We start from the raw sequence: 24,261 nt of genomic DNA, 5'->3' as shown, positions 1-24,261 counted from the left end.
TGGGAGTCAATTTAGAAGAGATAGGGGATATCCAGTATTAGAATCAGAATTTAAAAGAGCTTTGGAGGCCTTAAGATCAAATAAGGCAGAAGGGATAGATAACATACCATCAGAATTTTTAAAATCATAGGTGGAAGTGGCAATAAAATGATGATTCACTTTGACGTGCAGAATGTATGAGTCTGGCATCATACCATCTGACTTAGAAAAAATATCATCCACCCAAGGCTGCAAGAGCTAACAAATGCAAGAATTATAGCACTATCAGCTTCACAGTTCATGCATCCCAGTTGCTGACAAGAATAATATACAGAAAAATGGAAAAGAGAATTGCGGATGTGCTAGATGACAACACGTTTGGCTTTAAAAAAGATAAAGACAGCAGAGAGGCAATTCTGATGTTGTAGTTGATAATGGAAGCAAGAATAAAGAAAAATCAAGATGCGTCGATCTGGAAAAAGCATTCAACAAAGTAAAATACTGCAAGGTGTTTGAAATTCTGAGAAAAACAGAGGTAAGCTATAGGGAGAGACAGGTGATACACAAATGTATAAGAGCCAAGAGGGAGTAATAAGAATGGATGACCAAGCACTCAGATGAAAAAGGGTGTAAGATAGGGATGTAGTCTTACCCCCTACTGTTCAATCTATACTTCATAGAAGCAATGATGGAAACAAAAGAAAGGTTCAAGAGTGGGACTGAAATTCAATGTGAAAGAATATCAATGATAAGATTCGCTGATGACATTGCTATCCTGAGTGAAAGTGAAGAAGAATTACATGATATGCTGAATGGGATTAACAGTGTAATGAGTACATAATATGGATTGATAGTAAATCAAAGAAAGATGCAAGAAATGAAGTAGCAGAAATGAGAACAGTGAGGAACTTAGCATCATGATGGATGGTCATGTAGGTAGTAAAATAATCAATGACAGACAGAGCAAGGAGGGCATCAAAGGCAGACTAGCATTGGCAAAAAGGGCATACCTGGCCAAGAGAAGTCTACATAGGCCTTAATTTGAGGAAGAAATTTGAGAATGTTCATCTGGAGCACAGCATTGTGTGATCGTGAAACATGGACTGTGGGATGATCGAAAGAGAAGAGAATTCATGCATTTGAGATGTGGTGCTACAGATGAATGTTGAAAATTAAGTGGACTGATAAGGTAAGGAATGAGGATGTTCTGTGTAGAATCAGAGAGGAAAGGAATATGTGGAAAACACTGAAAAGGAGAAGGGACAGGACGGTAGAACATCTTTTAAGGCATCACGGAATGCTCCCGTGGTATGAGGATGCTTTGTAAAGATCTCAGAGTAGAATAGAAAAAAGTACTTACATCACTGAAACACTTTATTTTTCAATGTAGTCTCCTTGTAGGTTAATGCACTTGGTCCAATGAAGTTGCAGTTCCTTGATACCATCTCAAAAATGAGTTTCCTCCACGCCTGCAAAATAGTTGTCAACTCTGGTTATCAATTCTTCGTTAGAAGTGAATGTTCATCCACCAAGAAAAATTTTCAGTTTTGGGAAGAGATGGAAGTCTGATTGAGCCGTATCAGGTGAATAAGGTGGGTGTGGCAACAATCCATACCTTAGTTTGTGTAATTTTGCCATGGCAACGGCACATGTTTGCGGACGTGTGTCATGAGTCGCGGCACCCATCTTGCAGATAATTTTTTCATTTCTAATTCTCCAGTTAAAATGTGATATACCATTTCAGACAACATCGGGAAAGCATGAGCAATTTCATGCAATTTCAATTGGTGATCCTCTATGACCATTTTGTTCACTTTTGCAATTATTCCTGGAGTAATGACACATCTTGGCCAACCACTGCGTGGATCATCATCTAAGCTCTCCCGACCAAATTTATATTCATTTGTCCACTTGGCAACAGTGGAATATAAAGGAACAGAGTCCCTCAGTGTATTCTGAAAACCAGCATGAATGTCCTTTGCTTTCATACCTTTCTTTACAAAGTACTTAATCACTGCTCAAATCTAGATTTATTTTTTTCCCCTTTCTTTCTTTCTTTCTTTCTTTTTTTCCCCACCTTTGCAAATCATTACACAGGTACAACAAGTGAGCCAAGTCACTGCTACAGCTCTCTTCCAAGAGCGCTGATGTGGCATTTGTTTACAGGCAACAGTCTAATGAATATCACATGAACAACTCGGTGTGCTAGTGCTGACCTCTCATGGTGATTCAGAGAACTTTTCAAACCACCCTCGTACTAGAGGGACCTATAGAGGGCAAAACCTGAGGAGGAAAATGGAGATTGGAATACCTCCAGCAAATAACTGAGGACCTAGGTTGAAAGTGCTACTCTGAGATGAAAATGTTGACACAGGAGAATAATTTGTGGTGTGCTGCATCAAACCAGTCAGAAGACTCATGACAGGAGGAATCAGGAGGCGGCAACAGGCCATCCTTTCCCATTTCTGAGTTCAGATGTTCCAGATACTCTTTGAACCTACCCCTAACTGAGGCCAGATCACAAAGATATCTTTCACATACCTGAAGAAACATGTGGGTTTGTATCTGGCCATTTCTAACATAATAAATAGTCAGAATAGCATGGCACTTGTGATAGGGTTCAAGATATGCTCCACAGGCTGGATATGTCATGCAGGGAGCTTTTACAACTTCATCTGTATATGATAACCTCCTTGGAAGCTGAAAATTGGAACAGGGTGGACAGTGCCTCTTGGTCTCTATTGGAGTTCACCAAGAAGAATGCCTTAGTATGCCAGTCTGTAAAGTTTGGGCATACGAGTAAGAAAAGACAGCATGTGGAGGAGAGTCGCACTGTGTTTAACCTAAGTGGCAAGCAGTTTGATGATAACACTTTGAAGTTACTCATCAGGGGGTCCCAACTTTGCAGTGACTTCCAGAAATGGGCACATGCCTGGTTTGATCAGTGTAGTGGAACAATTAGCAGACATATTTCCATCGAATTTGCCAGAAGAAATACACTGGGCGACCTGCAGCAGGATCCTCAGTAAGCACAATGTCAAGTGTGTTTTCTGTCCACCTACCAGAATAAGAGGGGTGCTGCGAAATGTAAAAGATGATTTGAGCTATGAAAAACAGGAATTTATGATATATCCTGCCATTGTGGCATGTCGTACATTGGCCGAACAACTAGGTCAGTGGACACCAAATGAAAAGAACATTGGAGGCACAGCTGCTTAATATAGACAACTGAATCGGCCATTGCTGAGCACTCTGGAACTCTATCATTCCATTGGACTATGATAAAATGGGGTATTGGCATAGATTCCGATATACTGTAACAGTGTTACAAGAGTGTCTCTAGGAAAAAAGGTGGTGGAGAACCTCATGAATCAGGGCACGGGGTAGCAACTCAGTAGAGCCTGGGTTACTGCATTGCAGTTGCTGAAAATGCAATGGGGACAGCAACAGAATACCACAAAAAGAACAGTTGAGGTGTGGATATGAGAAGAGGTGTAGCTGTCAAAATGGCTGCAATAATTGTTACTTCAGTAGCATACTGAAACAATGCCCCATCTGGCTTTGAGGTTGGAGCCATAATCTTCTGTTGAATGAACAGTGAATTATATTTATCAGCTCTACAGTAAATCAACAAACAAGGCAGGCCCTGAACATTAACTACATGTTTTGCATGGTCTGAAAAATGAAGTCATTTTACAGATATTTGATTGTAACACTGAAGTTTACGTCAACAGTCGAAATAAGTGTTGTACCAGAGACTGATGTTTTATTGTATCTCTTAAGGTAACCTCAAGACGAAAATGTTTTCTTTTCATTGTGACCCGAGTGAATTCACATCGTATTAGCTATATATTATCCATTTGTAGGCAACTGTGATTTTCATTATTTGTTATCTGTATTTTGTATTCCATGGGAAAAATCATTGATTTTTTATGTGCATTACATTTTTGAATGTAAAACCAGTTAATGACAGTGGTTCAGTTAGCCTCACAGCATGACTCAGTTAACCTCTTGTAGGTGATAAAGTAGATCCTTAGCAACTGTCTTCTTGTAGGGGGTTAAGTGGACCACTTGCAAGTATCCAGTGTTATGTTATCAGCTTTTGTTAATATTCAAGTGAGGCCTTTAATATTTTTTTTGTACACTCATTACTCAACACTCAGTTTTTGCTTATCATAAAAAATACAAAAATAAAATAATATAAACTGGTTCAGTTGACCTAACTTCAGCCTACTTGATATCAAATGTACAGTGACACACATACCATATAGAGAACATTAGGTGTTACCCTCACTAGGCAGTTATCCTCCTCTTCAGCATTTAATAACCGTTAAGTTAGTTTGCCAACCTCTTAAGACTCCAGTACATCAAGTCTTAAAGTTTTTTTCTTACTCCTAGCTGTTGCAAGTCTTTCATGACTTAATCTGCCCATCATCCCTCTTGTAAGTGCCTCTCACAAGGCTAGTGTTACGAATAAGAGTTTGACAAATGTGAGAAATATGTGGAACTTGGGCAGCTGTACCAAAGTAAAATACTGGAGAATTTGAGCATTCTACTTGCAATGCAGAATCTTGTAAACATATTTATCCTCACTGAATCCTTGATACACAGGTGCAAAACATTGACTGTTAATGGTGACAAACAACTTGAACAGACAATTTGACTCAAATGTTAGTGGTGAACAAATTTATGAAATATTTTCAATGAATTAGAATGAAAAGGGCATTAAGGAAAAATTATATTGTTCTTCAGATTTAAATTTATTTGTGTACCACAAACAACATAACACTGAAAATAGCAGCCAAAAGTTAATGTACCAATGACAGTTGTAAAGCCCATTCCTAACTCATCATTGCTTATATTCTCGTTAATGAAGCTGTGAAATATGTATAAATTCTGTCTGTTGTAACTGAAGTTCTCAGTCATTATTTTCCATTCCTCCACCTTAAAAAAATGTAAAATTTTGTTAAAGTTACTGCTGGCCAGCAACAAATTGCATTTATCCTGCCTCACTATTGGAATCCTTCATGATTCATCTGCTTTTCAGCACCTCATACTTTAGAGGAGAAGATGTCAGAAAAGCCACCGCCAGGATTTCCTGGGTTGGAGACCATCCTTCCTCTTCTACTGACAGCTGTTCATGAGGAGAAATTAACACTGGAGGTATGTGAATGTTGTAAAAATATTGGTTAATTATGATTTGACTCTCATTTTTTATGTCTGTTTATGTAGCAGAAAGGGGGAAAATACTTTGAACACTATTGACCATGACACTAAATTGTGAAAATGCTTATAACAATAATGTATTCAGTAGATCATGAAACTTAAAATTTCAAGGAGTTCATACATATGCACACATTTTGCTCTTAAGAATATGTCTGATGTTGTAGTTGTAGTTGTTCTTTTATTGATATTAAAGACAACGGTAGACATAAGAAAAAAGCTCACTGTGATGTTTATATTTCTTACTGCTGGTCTTGTTTCCCAAATGGATAGAAGTGGGACATTTATTGGTGTGTAACACATACAGTTAGTTTCTAGTAAAATGGCTTTCTGTAGTTTACAATATACGTTTAATCTATGCCACAGAGATCCTTTGGACAGTGCTCAATGTGCCAAGTACAACTAGCAGACTCACTCAGAGAAGCTGAAATTTTATTTTTTAGAGTTTTATATCTAATAAATTTCTGTTGTTTTTATTGATTCTACTGTTCCATGTAATTGAATATAAATTTCAATCACACCCTTTTTTCCTGCATAATACCGATCTGTCATAATATTTATTTATTTATTTATTTTACAGTTCTGATTTTTTAGTTTTAGCTGCTTTTTCTGGACTATATTCCACCAGTCCCATAGGCCAGAAAAAGTGATCGAAACTGAATAAGTCAGACTAATTGTTGTTGTTCATACATTAAACAGCACAAAAATCCCTCCATGTGATAAAATTCGACCAGGTTACGCACCATATCGCTTGTATGGCGTGGCAGAGGTTTGGAGACGGTAGCAATGGCTCACATCTTGTATTGTCTCTCATACTCCACAAACACTGTATTAGAAAATTTGGCTTAAAACTGTGAATATCTTCCCTGTGTACATAGCTAGTAGTCCTTACCAAATTTAGCACAATATCTTTGTTCAAGAGAAATCTCACAACTTAATTTGGTGCAGCTGTGTCTGGCAATCACTACTCACACCACCTAGACCCCCCTGCGGGTTCGGGGGTAAGAATAGCCCCGCGGTATTCCTGCCTGTCGTAAGAGGCGACTAAAAGGAGTCTCAAACGTTTCGGCCTTATGTGATGGTCCCCTGTCGGGTTTGACCTCCATATCTCAAAATTTTTCCGAAGAGCGAGCCGATTGGGGAAGGGCGCCTTACTTGGTGCATTGTGTCCATGTTGTGTTGAGAACTTTCGCCATCTTATTCGTCGTTGCATTGCAGTCTTGCCCGCTCTCCATCTCTTGGGCATCGATGCGCCCCTGCGTGCACTTTCTGCCAAGCACTGTGCAGGGCCATTTTCTGCACTGACGACGCCCATGGGCCACATGTCACCTAACATCCAGCACGGTAGCCAGTCCGTTGTGGTGGGGCCGCCATGTACCCTCTTGGTTGTAGCCCCCTGACAACACAGGGATCGCTCTACTGATGCCTGCGCCGTTCACTCCCCACGTATGCCAAGGAGTAGATGCCCATCTCCCTGGGGCATCAGGACTCCCGGCAATGGCCATCCTGCCAGGTGGCTATTGCTGTGGCTGGGTGGCGCCCGTGGGGAGGGCCCTTGGTCGGAGTAGGTGGCATCAGGGCGGATGACCCGCAATGAAGCGTGGTACATCATCTCTCGCTGGCGGCCAGCCGCCAGCAGTCTCTAAGCGTTCTCGGGCTCAATTTAATGCTCAGAAGTACGATCTGAAAACGTTCCCCTCCCTGGCCACGCCGTGGGAAGAGCGTAAGTCTCAGGATGGAGGTAACAGTTATTCGCCCCGATTCTTAGTTTGCACGAGAGCTGATGGGGAGTCTTTTCTCTCCACAAAGCTTCAGTTCTTCGTCGAGTATTTAGAGGACAAGTTTGGAGAGGTGGAGGGCTTGTCTAAAATGCGCTCTGGGTCAGTACTGATACAAACGGCATCCTCCGCCCAGTCCCGCAGGTTACTTGCTTGTGACAAGTTGGGGGATGTTAACGTTTCTATTACACCACATAAGAGTTTAAATATGGTCCAGGGTGTTATTTTCCATAGGGATCTCCTTTTGCAGTCTGATGACGAGCTGCGCGCCAACTTAGAACGTAGAGGTGTTCATTTCGTCCGGCGCGTTCATCGGGGTCCGAGGGACAATCAGGTTGCTACCGGTGCCTTCATCTTGGCCTTCGAGGGTGATACGTTACCGGAAAAGGTCAAGGTGATGGTCTACCGATGTGACGTCAAGCCCTATATCCCTCCCCCGATGCGGTGCTTCAAGTGCTGGAAGTTCGGCCATATGTCTTCCCGCTGCACTTCCAGCCTCACATGTCGCGATTGCGGACGCCCATCTCATCCCGATACTCCATGTGCCCCGCCTCCCATCTGCGTCAACTGCGGGGAGCACCATTCACCTTGCTCGCCTGACTGCAAAGTCTTTCAGAAAGAGCGCAAAATCATGGAATATAAGACCCTGGACTGGCTGACCTATACTGAGGCCAAAAGGAAATATGACAGACTCCATCCTGTGAGAATGACATCTTCTTATGCAGCTGCTGCAACAAATGTGCTAGCTCCATCAGTTTCGAGACTTCCAGCCAGCTCGATAAGCAGTAAGCCTCCTCCTGCCCCCTTGCCCGTGGGGGGCTCTACCCAACAGGTTGCTCCTGCACCACCTACCTCAGGAGCAACCTCCTCCCACCCGTCGGGGACGTCCTTCCCCGCTTCTCAGCCGGAGAAGCGTCTAACTTCTTCGGCTCCTCTCACCCGTAAGAGTTCCCTTGGGACCCTCCCTTCCCAGGGTTCCACCAGCGGGAAGGATGACGGCCACCAGTGGCATAAGTCCTCACCAGCGGCCGGGCGTAGGGCTTCACGATCCTCCTCTGTCCCGGAGACTGAATCGGTGAAGCCTTCCCAGCCGGTGAAACCCAAGGTTCAGCGAGAGAAGTCCAAGAGAAAGACCTCTAAGGCCAAAGAACTTGCGGTGGCACCAGCCCCACTGCACCTTTCGCGCTCTGCGTCTGAGGATGAAGTCGAGATTCTAGCGTCCGCTGAGGACCTTGATCTCGCTGGTCCCTCAGACGCCATGGATGCCTCTCGTACGGGTACTGAATCGGTGGCAGTGAGTGAACAAGCGGCGTAAATTGCCTTCCCAGTCCTTTCACGCCTTTCTCAGCCATGGACAATACCATCCTCCAGTGGAACTGCGGCGGTTTTTTCCACCATTTAGCTGAGCTCCGCCAACTTCTCAGCCTTCGCCCTTTCTTCTGCATTGCTCTCCAGGAAACTTGGTTTCCAGCGATGCGAACCCCCGCCCTCCGTGGCTATCGGGGTTATTACAAGAACCAAGCAGCTTATGAAAGGGTGTCTGGTGGCGTCTGCATATATGTCCTTCACACTCTGCACAGCGAGTCTGTCCCTCTCCAGACGCCTTTAGAGGCTGTCGCTGTACGCGTATGGACGCCACAGGCTGTTACCGTCTGCAGTCTTTACATTCCACCGGATGGTGATGTCTCGCAGCATGTCCTGGCTGCACTGGTCGCCTAATTGCCGCCACCTTTCTTGCTATTGGGCGACTTCAACGCCCATAACCCTCTGTGGGGTGGGTCAGTGGCCACAGGTCGAGGCGCCATCGTTGAACATTTGTTGTCGCAGCTCGATCTCTCGCTGTTAAATGATGGCGCCTTCACACACTTCAGTGTGGCGCATGGCACCTACTCCGCCATTGACCTTTCCATCTGTAGCCATAGCCTCTTACCGTCTGTCCAATGGAGTGTGCATGACGACCTGTGTGGTAGTGACCACTTTCCGCTCTTTTTGTCACTACCACAGCGTCACTCTTCTGGGCGCCCTAGCAGATGGGCTATGAATAAGGCTGACTGGGATTTGTTCTCCTCCACTGCCGCTTTTGAGCCTCTCTCTACTGATGACATTGATGCGGTGGTTCAATCTGTCACCACCGGCATCGTTACTGCCGCCGAATCTGCCATTCCCCGTTCTTCTGGGTCCGCTCGGCGGAAGGCTGTGCCTTGGTGGTCGCCTGAGATCGCTGAAGCGATTAAAGATCGCCGGCGGGCGCTCCAGCGTCACAAGTGACATCCCTCCTTAGCCCACCTTATCGCCTTCAAACGGCTGCGTGCGCGGGCCCGCCTCCTTATCCGCCAAGGCAAGAAGGAGTGCTGGGAGCGGTATGTGTCCACCATTGGCCTCCATGTCACTCCCTCGCAGGTCTGGGCCAAGATTCGACGCGTCTACGGCTATCGGACCCCTGCCAGCGTCCCTGCGCTCTCACTGAATGGAGCCGTTTGTACCGACTCCGACGTCATTGCAAATCGCTTAGCAGAGCATTTTGCTATGAGTTCCGCTTCTGCGAATTACCCCCAGGCCTTCCGCTCCATTAAAGAGCGGCTGGAACATCGGAGCCTTTCGTTTCGCAGCACCCACCCGGAATCTTACAATGCTCCATTCAGTGAGTGGGAATTTCGCAGTGCCCTAGCTGCTTGCCCTGATACCGCTCCTGGGCCAGATGGCATCCACTGTCAGATGCTGAAACATCTTTCAGTGGACTGCCAGCGGCGCCTTCTCGATCTTTACAACCGTCTTTGGGTCGAGGGGGAGTTTCCGTCGCAATGGCGGGAAGGCATTGTCATCCCCGTTTTGAAACCTGGGAAGACCCCTCTGGAGGTGGACAGCTACCGTCCCATTAGCCTCACCAACGTTCTTTGTAAGTTGCTTGAACGGATGGTGAGCCGGCGCTTGCATTGGGTACTGGAGTCTCGGGGCCTTCTGGCTCCGTCTCAGGGTGGGTTCCGAAAAGGCCGCTCCGCCACCGACAATCTGGTGAGTCTGGAGTCGGCCGTCCGTACTGCTTTTGCCCGCCGTCAGCACCTGGTCGCTGTCTTTTTCGACATGCGGAAGGCGTACGATACGACATGGCGTCATCACATTCTTTCTACGCTTCATGGATGGGGCCTTCGGGGTCCTCTGCCGATTTTTATCCGCAATTTTCTGTCGTGTCATACCTTCCGAGTGCAAGTCGCGGCCTCGTATAGTTCCTCCCACGTCCAGGAGAACGGTGTGCCACAGGGCTCTGTTTTAAGTGTCTGTCTGTTTTTAATAGCCATTAACGGGCTTGCTGCGGCCGTGGGAAATTCTGTCTCCGCTTCCCTGTATGCTGACGACTTCTGCCTTTATTACAGCTCTACTGGCATTGCAGCTGTTGAACGTCAGCTACAGGGCGCTATCCGTAAGGCGCAGTCTTGGGCTGTAGCGCATGGGTTTCAGTTTTCGGCAGCCAAGACCTGCGTTATGCATTTCTGCCGGCGCCGAACAGTCCATCCTGAGCCGCGGCTTTATCTTGCCGACGAACTCCTTGCTGTGGTGGAGACCCACAGGTTTTTGGGGGTGGTTTTCGATGCCCGGTTGACTTGGCTGCCTCATATCTGGCAGCTGAAACAGACGTGTTGGCGGCATCTAAACGCTCTGAGATGCTTGAGCAACACCCGCTGGGGCGCCGACCGCTCTACACTGTTGCGGCTCTACCAGGCGTTAATCCAGTGCCGTCTGGATTATGGGAGCCTGGCTTATGGCTCAGCATCCCCATCTGCGTTACGGATGCTGGACCCGATTCTCCACAGCGGGATACGCCTTGCCACTGGTGCTTTCCGCACCAGCCCTGTGGACAGCGTACTAGTGGAGGCAGGTGTACCTCCACTGCGGTTCCGACGCCAACGTTTGCTGGCCGCTTATGCTGCCCATGTTCTAAGCTCGCCCGGGCATCCAAACTATCGCCTCCTGTTCCCACGGTCGGTCGTCCGTATGCCAGAACGTCGGCCCCAGTCTGGTTGTACAATAGCGGTCCGCGTCAAAGAGCTTCTCTCTGGGCTCCAGGGTTTCACTGTTCCACCTCCTTTCCGGGCTACTTTGCATACACCCCCATGGTGTGTTCGTCGCCCTAGCCTTCGGCTCGACTTGGCACAGGGCCCTAAGGACTCAGTCCCTCCAGAGGCCTTCCGCCGCCGCTTTTATTCCATCCTGGCCACGTATCAGGGCTCTGGTGTTGTTTACACTGACGGTTCGATGGTTGCTGGTCGTGTCGGATATGCGCTCACTCTAGGGGACCTTTCCGAACAACGTTCCTTGCCGGATGGCTGCAGCGTTTACACTGCTGAACTGGTCGCCATCTTTCGTGCCCTAGAGTATATCCGCTCCTGCTCAGGTGAGTCCTTAGTTATCTGTAGCGATTCCCTGAGCGGTTTACGAGCTCTCGACCAGTGTTTCCCTCGTTCTCGTTTGGTGATGGCTATCCACGAGTCTCTGCATACTCTCGCCTGTTGCGGCCGCTCTGTGGTCTTTGTGTGGACCCCCGGTCATGTCGGTATCCCGGGTAACGAACATGTTGACCGCCTGGCGAAAGAGGCCACCAGTAAGCCATCTCTGGACGTTGGCCTCCCAGAGACTGATTTGCGGGCAGTCTTCCGCCGCAAAATCTTGGCGCTATGGGACGATGAATGGCGCGAACTGACAATGCGCAATAAACTCCGTGCTGTCAAGGAGACGACGGCTGTGTGGTGGTCATCCCTGCGAGCCACTCGCAGGGACTCAGTAGTTCTTTGCCGGCTCCGCATTGGCCACTCCCGGCTGACACACAGTTATTTACTGCGCCGGGAGGACCCTCCTCTATGTCGCTGTGGGGCAGCTTTGACAGTGGCCCACATTTTGCTGGCCTGCCCCCTTTTAGCTGTGGTCAGGCAGACATTTGCGCTGCCTGCTACGCTCCCTGCCCTTTTAACAGACGACTCCACTATGGCTGACTTAGTTTTACGTTTTATTCGGGCAGGGGGATTTTATCATTTACTCTGAGTGTTTATGTTTTATTTTATTGTTTTGTGTTGCTTCTGGCCTTTGGCCTATGGTTTTACACTGCTTTTTAATGTGTCTCTAAGTGGTTGGCCTTTCCTTTTTTATGTCTATGGTCGGCCAACCACCGTCACACTCTGTGTGGTTTTAGTTTGTTTTGTCTTGTCTTTGTCTCAGTATCTCTTGTTCTGTATCGTCTGTGATCTCTTCTGTTCCTTGTTTTTATTCTCTGTGGGTGTTCTTTGTCATTGGAAAAAGGGACCGATGACCATGGCAGTCTGGTCCCTTTAATCCCCCAAACCAACCAATCACACCACCTAGAAACCCTAACCAAATGTAGCCACGCATGCAATGAAACTCTTACGTAACCTCTGTGCCGTTCTGCTCCAGTAACAGTGATATCCCACTCTCTTTCCAGACCAATACCCGACATAGGAATGACTGGTACATCCATATTAAATACATTTTAAATATAGTAAGGAAAGTTCTGGTTGAATGTGAGTACTTCAGGAATATAGGAGGCCATTCAGCAAATACCAGGGTCGACAGCTAGCAGTTTGGAGGGAGACAGCAGGTCTACAGGATAGCAATGCAAGAGAGAGAGCCAACAGGTTATTCAGGCTAAGCATGCAGCATACGGGAACCAAAGCCAGTAATTTCATGTGGTAAATGATGAAGATCAATTGGAAGTGTGGATTGAGGGGGAGGGGGGTGGGGGTGGAGTGACAGAAAAGAGGAAGGATAAATTGTTGCTTAGAGATGTGGGAGCAGTGTGTTCGTAGGGATTGATGGCATAAGGATTACAGGAGTTAATTGTGTGTTGGAAGGTTAACTCTAATCTATGTAGTTCATGAAAGTTGGTGCTGGGAGCAGGATCCAGATGGCATGGCTTTTGAAGCAGCCATTCAGCTTGAGCTTGTTGTGCTCTGTTGTCTATTATGTCAGTGGGTGGTCACCTCAGTTCTTGGTCACAGTTTGGTTGTGGCCACTCATTCTCTGAGAGCTGGTGTGACATGACTGCTTTCACAGGTGGCCCTGTCTCTAATGGGATAGGCTTACCATAGCTTGTTACCAGATTTTTTTATGGAAGCTAGCAATGTTGTCATTCATTTTTGTGGGTCTGTCAATGAATCAATTCCTCTGCTATTTGGTGAGGGACCTCCATTACTTGTAAAATATCTAATATGATTAAATTACTGATAAATTACAGAAGCAAATAAGTCAGAGTTTTAATTTTCTGACTAGTGAATTATATATCACAGTTGTGAACTCCTGATTGTCTATAGCTGAAATCAAACAGTTACACTTAGCCGTTAGTGGCTCTTGTTCTATCAGAATACAAATATAGGTTTTCAAATAAGCTCTTGGATAATTGTCACAAATTTATGTTTCACAGTACAGGGAACAGTAAATAGCCACACACTTTAAAACAACTGCTCAGCCAGTTTAACTGTGTTAAAAGTAAGAATTTACCCCAAATAAAGAAAAATGAAACTCAGATGAAACAATTCACTAAATTCACAAATGTGTTAGAAATGGACAGTTAGTAGTGATATGGTAAGTCAAGACTCACTATGACAGTGCTGTGTTGCTAATTTTGCTAAACTATTCCCATTTTATTGCATTGTTATTTAACTGCATTTGGCTTATCGAAAATTGTGATACAGTAGAAGAGCAATATACTATGCATTTTGATATAAAGCAGTATAAAGTATGTCCTCCAAAATAAAATATATTTCATGAATGATTTTTTTTCACTCTCAGTATATTTTATAAACTTCAAAAAAACTCTTATTACAGTCTACATGGGGCCTTTCTGCAGTATAATTTACTGCTCCAAGCTCTTTAAATAACAACCAAAATAGATGGATGTAAGTAAACTCAATCTTTAGTTTATCATCAGCATACCAGGATTGTTGTTGGACAGAAACTCTGAATACAAATCTCACAGTTAACATTGTGATGCAGTCAACAAAGTGATTATGCAGCAATAATTGAAATGAACACAACTGTCACGTGGATCATAAATTATGCACTCATTGTCTATGTTCCTGTGTGCTTGTCATGATGTCACAGAAATGGAAAGTGTATTCTGTGAGTGTGTTGTACCTGAAGGGACAGTTGGGGGCTCAGTAAAAGAACAGAATAAACTTTTGTAAACACAATTGAAAGTGATGGGGGAATGGACAGAAAAAGGAGTAAACTAGGAAAAGGCAGTGAAGCTGATGAATGCCTTTATGGTGGGTTTTTAATAAAGAGAAGTGTAGGTCTGAGCCAATTATTAAAGTGCAAGCTGAAAAATTTCACTTTGATGTACATGACAACAAATATTTTATATCTTGTAATGGATGGTTTTCAAGCTGGAAATGTCACCATGGAATCTGCCAGTCAACCATTGAAGTAGAAGCAAGATCTTTCGATAGAAAATTTGCATCACAGTTTCCTGAAAGTCTACACAAAGTAATGACAGATGAAAATTTAAATGATCATATAATGTATAATTGTTATGAAATGGCATTTTATTAATTGCTTCCAACCACAACTCTAGATACAAAAAAATAAAAAAAATCAGGAAATGAGAGGATTTGAGATTGAATATGACAGAATAACCCTCCTGTTTGGCCAAAATAAATCAGGTAGCCATTAGCTGAAACTTTTTTGTATAGGTCAGAGCCGGAGATGTTTATAGTATATAAACAGGTCCCATTACAATTCCGTTACAGACAGCTAAAGAATGCTCGGATGATGCACGTCTTTTTCACCAGTTTGTTTCAACAAGTGTTTCTTCCTTCAGTGAGAAAGCACCTGCATCACTGAAGCTAAGAGGAACAGCTGTACTAATCCTTGATCAATGTCCATCTCATCCACCTGAAGATGTGTTGCAATCAGAAGATGGACAAATAAAAACTTGGTTTTTGCCAAGAAACATGACAGCATTAATTCAGCTGCTGGATCGAGGCAACATACGAGCATTTAAGGCTCATTACCACCATAGACTGCTCACTTAAATAGTAAGTTCAGATGATGAAATGAAAGTGTTCTTGAAATCTGCAAATCTGAAGAGTATTGCATCTTCAATGGGTCTGACATGGCAAACCATCTGTCTGACCATTATTAGGAGTTGCTGGAACAAGTGTTCCACTGAAGAAAATGCAACAGGTGAATGCTGTAGTGACATAGATTTCAACAGCAGTGACGACTGGTCTGCATGTGGTGTTCTACAGTGCAATATTGATCCTGAAACTTGAAACGCTGAGTAATCATTAACAATGAAGAACTAATTTTGAAGATTGTGGATGACAAGTGCATCATGGATGTGGTTCGAAATGAGAGTAGTGAAGCATTCGAGGGTCAGAATGATGAAGCTGAAAAAGAAAGTACAGATGATGATCCCTGTACATGCTACATATTAAAAACTAAACTCCATCCAAACAGCCATTGAAAGGCCCAACAGTACTGGCTGGCCGCCATGTCATCCTTAGCCCACAGGTGTCACTGGATGTGGATATGGTGGGGCGTATGATCAGCACACCACTCTCCCGGCCGTATGTCAGTTTATGAGACCAGAGCTGCTACTTATTATTTGTTTGGTCAATGTTTGAGTGAAGTTTGTTGAAACGCAGTACCTTTTTTGGCAAGTTTCTGCAATGTTTCACTTCTAATGTTCTTTAAATTCAAAAACAGTGTAGTATAGTATGTATAATATTGTATTGTGTGTTCTTCCTGACTTTCCATGTGTAGTTTGTCATTACAAGGATCACTCTCAATATACTGGGGGCACACTATACTATGAGAGTAAAGCATATTTCCTGACAACTGCATTATCTCGGGCTTCCACTGTATTTCCCTCGAATGAAATTCTTTTCAAATTGTCTAAGCCTATAAAATATTGTTAAAGTTTCTGTGAACCTGTCAAATATTGGATGGTCAAATGTTCCTAACTTGTGGATGCTATTTACACTGGTTGAATCAGTCTTTCCTTCTCAACCCATCCGATAAGTCTCCCCTGATCCAGGTTTCTGGGTGACTTTCCTGAACTCTACCCCTTTCCCTAAACCTCTCCAGTCCTTTTCCTTGATCCCTTCTCCTTCCCCTTCAACTGTGTCAGAAGAGGGAGCCACTGGCTCTGAAAGCTTGTAAAAGTTAAACCTTTTTGTGTGTGTTCTCCTGCTGCCGCTTGGTGAGTAGATTTTTTTTATCTATGTATAGCCTCTTATTAATATGCATAATTTGGAAACCCATATGGTGAAAAGTGATGGGGTGAAGTGATAATGACCTTAGCCAGTTACCTTTACAGCTGAGTTACATCAACCATGTTGGCTCATTTGCTGTAATATAGATCAAATTAATGATTTTACATTTAGTCTGTGGCATGAAGAAAATACAGTGTTCTCTTTTTATACACTCATTTCGTTCACTAAAAATAAGTATTTACCAGATTAAAGAAAGCCTAGCCACATCCTTCAGACAGAAGTTTCTTCATGCTAAACCATTAAAATTTTAAGGTGTAATTTGTTGATGTGGCATCATAAGTAGCCTGCTTGTTATGTGGGGAAACATGGAAGAAGCGATGAGAAAATCAAGTAAAGTATTACTTCAAACCACTGCTATATTTCCAATCACAAACTTACTTGCATTTCCTAATTAAGAACTGTACAATTTTATGAGGTAATTGTATGATTACAGCTGTGTATTTATGAGACAATGTTTCCTCTATTTTTAATTACTGAAATTTTTCAGGATCTTATTGACAAATTTCATCGGAACCCACGCCGCATCTTCAATCTTCCTGAACAGCCAAATACTTATGTAGAAGTGGACATGACAGATGAATGGATCGTGCCTGAGGCAATGGCACACACAAAGTCTAAATGGACACCATTTGTTGGAATGAAAATGAGAGGCTCTGTGCACAGGGTGGTACTTCGGGGTGAAGTTGCTTATGTGGATGGCCAGGTACTTTGATTTAAACAAGATTGAAGAGATAATATTTCAAAACATCAGTTTGTGTTTATCATCTTGTTGTTCAAAATTAATGCAAATAACAAGATGAAGTAATGTGCCACAGCAGAATATTAGTATCTCAGGATGGTGTTACATTGCAGGTACTAGTCCCACCTGGCTATGGGCAAGATGTGAGAGAGTGGCAGACAAAGAAACATCCCGTTCCCACAATCCTTGAGCTTAGCAGGCCTCCATCTAGTCTGGATGACTATATAACCTCAGCTGAAAATTGTGTGCGTTTTGCACCAGAGACATTCAAACTAGCTGATTTTTCTGATGGTGAGAACAAGCAAGCATTTGGTAAGTACATTGTCAAAAATGCTATCTTTGGTTTGCATTATTTTATCCCTCTTTAGTATAGAAAACAGACCTAGAATTTTGTCTCTAAAACTTAAAATTCACTAGAAACAGCAGTAACTAGTTGCCCTCCCCCAGCTTCATGCAGGTAGCACTAAAGATATATGGCCTGACGACTTGTCTGGCATAGTGGTAATAAGTTATGAGGGGCATTCAATAAGTAATGCAACACATTTTTTTCTGAAAACGGGTTAGTTTTATTCAGGATTCCAATTCATGTATTACTTCAAAATATTTTGGCTATTGTTGTTGTTGTTGTTGTTGTTGTTTTTGTTGTTGTGGTTTTCAGTCCTGAGACTGGTTTGATGGTGCTCTCCATGCTACCCTATCCTGTGCAAGTTTCTTCATCTCCCAGTACCTACTGCAACCTACATCCTTCTGAATCTGCTTAGAGTATTCATCTCTTGGTCTCCCTCTATGATTTTTATCCTCCACGCTGCCCTCCAATGGTAAATTTGTGATCCCTTGATGCCTCAGAACATGTCCTACCAATTGGTCCCTTCGTCTTGTCAAGTTGCGCCACAAACTCCGCTTCTCCCCAATTCTATTCAATACCTTCTCATTAGTTATGTGATCTACCCATCTAATCTTCAGCATTCTTCTGTAGCACCACATTTCGAAAGCTTCTATTCTCCTCCTGTCCAAACTATTTATCGTCCATGTTTCACTTTCATACATGGCTACATTCCATACAAATACTTTCAGAAACGACTTCCTGACACTTAAATTTATACTCGATGTTAACACATTTCTCTTCTTCAGAAACACTTTCCTTGCCATTGCGTCTACATTTTATATCTTCTCTACTTTGACCATCATCAGTTATTTTGCTCCCCAAATAGCAAAACTCCTTTACTACTTTAAGTGTCTCATTTCCTAATCTAATTCCCTCTGAATCACCCGACTTAATGTGACTACATTCCATTATCCTCGTTTTGCTTTTGTTGATGTTCATCATATATCCTCCTTTCAAGACACTGTCCATTCCGTTCAACTGCTCTTCCAAGTCCTTTGCTGTCTCTGACAGAATCACAATGTCATCGGCGAACATCAAAGTTTTTATTTCCTTTCCATGGATTTTAATACCTACTCCGAATTTTTCTTTTGTTTCCTTTACTGCTTGCTCAATATACAGATTGAATAACATCGGGGAGAGGCTACAACCCTGTCTCACTCCCTTCCCAACCACTGCTTCCTTTTCATGCCCCTCGACTCTTATAACTGTCATCTGATTTCTGTACAAATTGTAAATAGCCTTTCGCTCCCTGTATTTTATCCCTGCCACCTTCAGAATTTGGAAGAGAGTATTCCAGTCAACATTGTCAAAAGCTTTCTCTAAGTCTACAAATGCTAGGAATGTAGGTTTACTTTTCCTTAATCTTTCTTCTAATATAAGTCTTCCTCGATGTCGGCTTCTACCAGTTTTTCCATACGTCTGTAAAGAATTCGCATTAGTATTATGCAGCTGTAAATTATTAAACTGATAGTTCGGTCATTTTCACATCTGTCAACACCTGCTTTCTTTGGGATTGGAATTATTATATTCTTCTTGAAGTCTGAGGGTACTTCACCTGTCTCATACATCTTCCTCACCAGATGGTAGAGTTTTGTCAGGACTGGCTCTCCCAAGGCCGTCAATAGTTCTAATGGAATGTTGTCTATTCCCGGGGCCTTGTTTCGGCTCAGGTCTTTCAGTGCTCTGTCAAACTCTTCACGCAGTATCATATCTCCGATTTCATCTTCATCTACATTCTCTTCCATTTCTATAATATTGTCCTCAAGTACATCGCCCTTGTATAGATCCTCTATATACTCCTTCCATCTTTCTGCTTTCCCTTCTTTGGTTAGAACTGGGTTTCCATCTGAGCTCTTGGTATTCATATAAGTGGTTCTCTTTTCTCCAAAGGTCTCTTTAATTTTCCTGTAGGCAGTATCTATCTTACCCCTAGTGAGATAAGCCTCTACATCCTTACATATGCCCTCTAGCCATCCCTGCTTAGCCATTTTGCACTTCCTGTCGACCTCATTTTTGAGACGTTTGTATTCCTTTTTGCCTGCTTCATTTACTGCATTTTTATATTTTCTCCTTTCATCAATTAAATTCAATATTTCTTATTTTACCCAAGGATTTCTACTAGCCCTCGTCTTTATACGTACTTGATCCATTGCTGCCTTCACTATTCCATTCCTCAAAGCTACCCATTCTTCTTCTACTGTGTTTCTTTCCCCCATTGTTCCCTTATGCTCTCCCTGAAACTCTGTACAACCTCTGGTTCTTTCACTTTATCCAGGTCCCATCTCCTTAAATTCCCACCTTTTTGCAGTTTCTTCAGTTTTAATCTGCAGTTCGTAACCAATAGATTGTGGTCAGAGTCCACATCTGCCCCTGGAAATGTCTTAAAATTTAAAACCTGGTTCCTAAATCTCTGTCTTACCATTATATAATCTATCTGATACCTTCTAGTATCTCCGGGATTCTTCCATGTATACAACCTTCTTTTATGATTCTTGAACCAAGTGTTAGCTATGATTAAGTTATGCTCTGTGCAAAATTCTACCAGATGGCTTCCTCTTTCATTTCTTAGCCCCAATCCATATTCACCTACTATGTTTCCTTCTCTCCCTTTTCCTACACTCGAATTCCAGTCACCCATGACTATTAAATTTTCGTCTCCCTTCACTATCTAAATAATTTCTTTTATCTCATCATACATTTCATCAATTTCTTCATCATCTGCAGAGCTAGTTGGCATATAAACTTGTACTACTGTAGTAGTCGTGGGCTTTGTGTGTATCTTGGCCACAATAATGCGTTCACTATGCTGTTTGTAGTAGCTTACCCGCACACCTATTTTTTTATTCGTTATTAAACCTACTCCTGCATTACCTCTATTTGATTTTGTATTTATAACCCTGTATTCACCTGACCAAAAGTCTTGTTCCTCCTGCCACCGAACTTCACTAATTCCCACTATATCTAACTTTAACCTATCCATTTCCCTTTTTAAATTTTCTAACCTACCTGCTCGATTAATATCTTTCAATATAATCTCCATTCAGTGCAATGCCTCCTTTCTCAGGAGACCTGTATGCATGCATGGTACCTTTCTACTGGTAGACATCAGAGCCAATGTCTTGCTGCATCAATAACCTCCCCATCGTCCGTGTACTACTTTCCGTGGAGTATGTCTTTCATTGGGCCAAACATGTGGAATTTGGAAGTTCTGAGATCTGGGCTGTAGGTGTAGGATGGATTCCAGGGGGGGCACACCCAACTGGTGGACGAGTGTATCAGCACTACTGACAGATACGTCCAGTTTTGCAGCAAGATGTTTGATTGTGATCCACTGATCAGCTCAGATGAGAGCGTCCGCACATTCCAACATTGAAAGAGTCACAGCTATGTGCGGCCAGCCAGCATGCAGGAGATAAGACAGGTTTGGGTAACCTTGTTGTCATGATAAGTGCCGCACCTAATGACTTGCCATATTTTTGTTCACTACCAGGTCTCCATTAACATTATAACTGTGAATATCTGTGATGATATGCTTTTCTGCCAAAGTAAAAGTGTACTGCCACTGACTTCTGCTCACAATTACTCAAAGGTGTGTATTTTGTGGCAGTAAAGAATTGTTTGCAGCTAGGTGCAGGTGGTTTTGTACACAGTAGTGACTATGAGATAATGGAGAAAACAGCATCATAGCGAAAACAATGTAACAATTGGAAGGAAAATAAATTACTTTGCACTCTTAGCAATTAAATCCCCCATACTCGTACTTGTTTTGGAGATGCAACATCTTTTTAATGAAAATGTGCTCCACCTTATTTATCACGTTGAAGTATTTTGCTATTATGAAGAGGAAAGTTGCTGCACACCATACAGCGGAGATGCTGAGTCGCAGGTAGGCACAACAAAAAGACTGTCACAAATAAAGCTTTCAGTCATTAAAGCCTATCTGCAAATCAGCATCTCCGCTATATGGTGAGCAACAACTTTCCCAGTCATAATACTATTACATTCCATCCTGGATTTTCCATTGTTTGAAGTATTTCACTTGCAGTTTCGACCTGATCAGTTGGGTCATGAAATAAATGTCGAAGGGCAGCTGTAAAATTGTGCGGGAGATAAAACAATTTCGATAATGCTACAGGAACAATCATTTTAAACACTGTAAAGCAACTCCAATGTCAGTGTACAAATTGTGTTGAAGTGGGTTGAAAAATAGAGCAATGTTCAGTCATATGTTGGTACTTCTGTGTTTGTGGGCCACGTACTTATAGGTACAACAAAGAAGATAGAGGAAGGAGATGTGGGATTAAGATCGGAATAAAAGCATAGAGAGATTAAAAAATGTTAACATGGGCGAATTAGGAAGGAATAGAAAGGTGATGGGAGAAGTGGAAGGCTGTTATGACGGGGGGTGGGTTGGGGGGTGGATGTCAAATGGGGATGGAAACAATGGGAGGAGCAACAAGTGAAGGACAGGAACTAGTTTAAATTGAGTAAGAACTGGGTGGTTTACTTCACTAGCTACAGTTTGGTGGTATTTAGTGTGTTACCTGTATTAAAAGTGATTACACATGTCCCTTTATAAACTACTAGCTGAGAAATATCCACTTTGCTTGATCTTCATTTCAGTTTGTTTTCTGCGAATATTCGAGATCAGTTGAGAACATTCTAGAACAATTTTCATACATTTCTATGTAATTTTTGGATGTAAAGTGGGACTACATCTGGTCAGTGTATCACTAAATGGTAATACCATCAGTTGTGTGTCTAAAGCTCTTCATTCAAATTCGACCTTTGTCAGTGATCCACTGCACCAGTATCAGGCTCCTCTATTGGCAAGTATTGTTTCTGTAACCAACTTCCCATATTATTCCCTGTCATGGCAATATGGAAAAGTAGTTATGGGACCAATATTTGCCTGATGATGGCACAATGGATCATTGAAACCAGTTGCATTTGAATTGAGATATTTAGCTATAGGTGTTCCCATTAATTTTCACATTCTAGAATATTCTTGAAATATATTTCATTTCAGTCAGTATCACTTTTCCATGATCTGCTGTAAACCATTTCCAAATATATACTGACACATGCATCTCATGGACACTTGTATATTCATTCTTCTGAGCTGGAATGTATCTCCATGACAGTATGATAATGGAATGTCAGAGAACACTAAAATATTCTAGAACATTCTGAAATGTCCTTGAACCTTTTGGAATAGTCTATATCACTTTGCAACATTCTAAAATCATTCCTGAACATTATAGCACTTTCAGGAACATTTGAGAACAATTTGTCTGTAACATTCTAGCCAGTTTAAGCCACTGTGCCACTCAATTCCTAGCTGCCCCAGTGACTTCCCATAAGTCCACTGGGGTGGTTCCATGTGTTGCCCTGCATCGTGCAGTCATCGAAGGTACGCATGTGTGCATGCGTGCACGCATGCTTGCATGCTCGCACTCACACTGTTTCTGCAAAAAGCAAATTTACATACAATTTTAGCTTCATCATTATTACATGGAAGAATCAGTTAAACTATTCACAGTGACAACTTAATATGTAACGGAAATTGCAAATGTTATGGATGCCAATCACAAAATAAAGGAATGTGCACTGTCAGAATAGATGGAAGGGTACCATTTAGGACCATTGTATATGTACACATCTGAAATGTGAAGCAGGACCAAATGAAGTAAGTCACTATTCACAAGGTTTCATTAGGCATGAATTATAACATTCTCATACCTTATTTCCTCATTTTACATTACCAAAATGGAAAAGGTGACTTTTGATGACTGATTCTGGTTTTTGTTATGTTCTTTTGTGTGCAGAAGTCATAGTGATAACAACAGTGAGCTTTTACAGTCAAGCAAACTTGCTGGTTAAGAAAGGGAATCAGCTCCAAAGTTCAATCAAAACATTTAGCTCAAGTTGTCTTTGTGTTTGCATTTCGCAAGCAATCGTGTTCTGTAGTAATTGATTATATTTTTGTTACATAAATATACTTCCATAAAAAAGGGTAACAAATGGTTCTTAATTTTAAGGGATGGACTTTGTCGATTTCATCACCTTAACCATTACCATTTCTTTAAATGTGAGTGTCAGCTAATTTTATAAATCTGTCTAAATAAAAATGTAAATGTATGTTTGTTCAAAATCTTAAGCATCTGAAAGTTCTTCACCTATTGTTTTTAAATTTTGACACAACGTAGCAGGTAAATGCAAGCATTTTTACACATCTATTTTTATATGTGGATCATACATAAATAAATATGTAATATACACTGAACCACCAAAGAAACTGGTATAGGCATGCATATTCAACTACAGAGATATGTAAACAGGCAGAATATAGCACTGTGGTTAGAACGCCTATATAAGACAACAAGTGTCTGGTGCAGTTGTTAGATCAGTTACTGCTGCTGTATTGACAGGTTATCAACATTTGAGCGAGTTTGAACGTAATTATATGGTCAATGCATGAGCAATGGGTCATAGCATCTCTGAGGTAGTGATGAAGTGGTGATTTTCCCATATGACCATTTCACGAGTGTAACGTGAATATCAGGACTCCAGTAAAACATCAGATCTCTGACATCGCTGCTGCTGGAAAAAGATCTTGCAAGAACACTTTAACCTTCAAATCACCTAGAAAATAACCTTCAAAGTCATGGCTGCTAGTAGCAATGTGTGACCCTCTTTGCCACTTAAAACTTTTATCTAAAACATTTTGCTGTTATCTCATCTCCATCCTTAGTTATTCTCCACCATGGATTAAAATGGTCCACCCTGTGTATACAGGGTGGTCAGAAAGAGTCTGAACAGCAGTGTTGCAGGGTAGGTTACACTGAAGAAAAAAATCTAAGTATGTTGCAC

General features: G+C 42.5%; 1 protein-coding gene across 1 annotated transcript in view; it reads left to right on the top strand.

The window, feature by feature from the left end:
• LOC126476194 (CAD protein) overlaps window positions 1-24,261 on the top strand; it is a 554,755-nt gene that overhangs the window by 502,611 nt on the left and 27,883 nt on the right. The window contains exons 25-27 of the mRNA XM_050103525.1: window positions 5,027-5,142; window positions 16,752-16,967; window positions 17,117-17,315. Of these exons, the coding sequence (XP_049959482.1) occupies window positions 5,027-5,142; window positions 16,752-16,967; window positions 17,117-17,315 (531 nt within the window). The remainder of the gene's footprint in view (window positions 1-5,026; window positions 5,143-16,751; window positions 16,968-17,116; window positions 17,316-24,261) is intronic.

The sequence above is a fragment of the Schistocerca serialis genome, chromosome 1 (genome assembly GCF_023864345.2).
Source record: "Schistocerca serialis cubense isolate TAMUIC-IGC-003099 chromosome 1, iqSchSeri2.2, whole genome shotgun sequence".
Taxonomy (NCBI): Eukaryota; Metazoa; Arthropoda; class Insecta; order Orthoptera; family Acrididae; genus Schistocerca; species Schistocerca serialis.
Note: the sequence above shows the minus strand (reverse complement) of the source record. Positions and strands in the feature narration are given on the sequence as shown.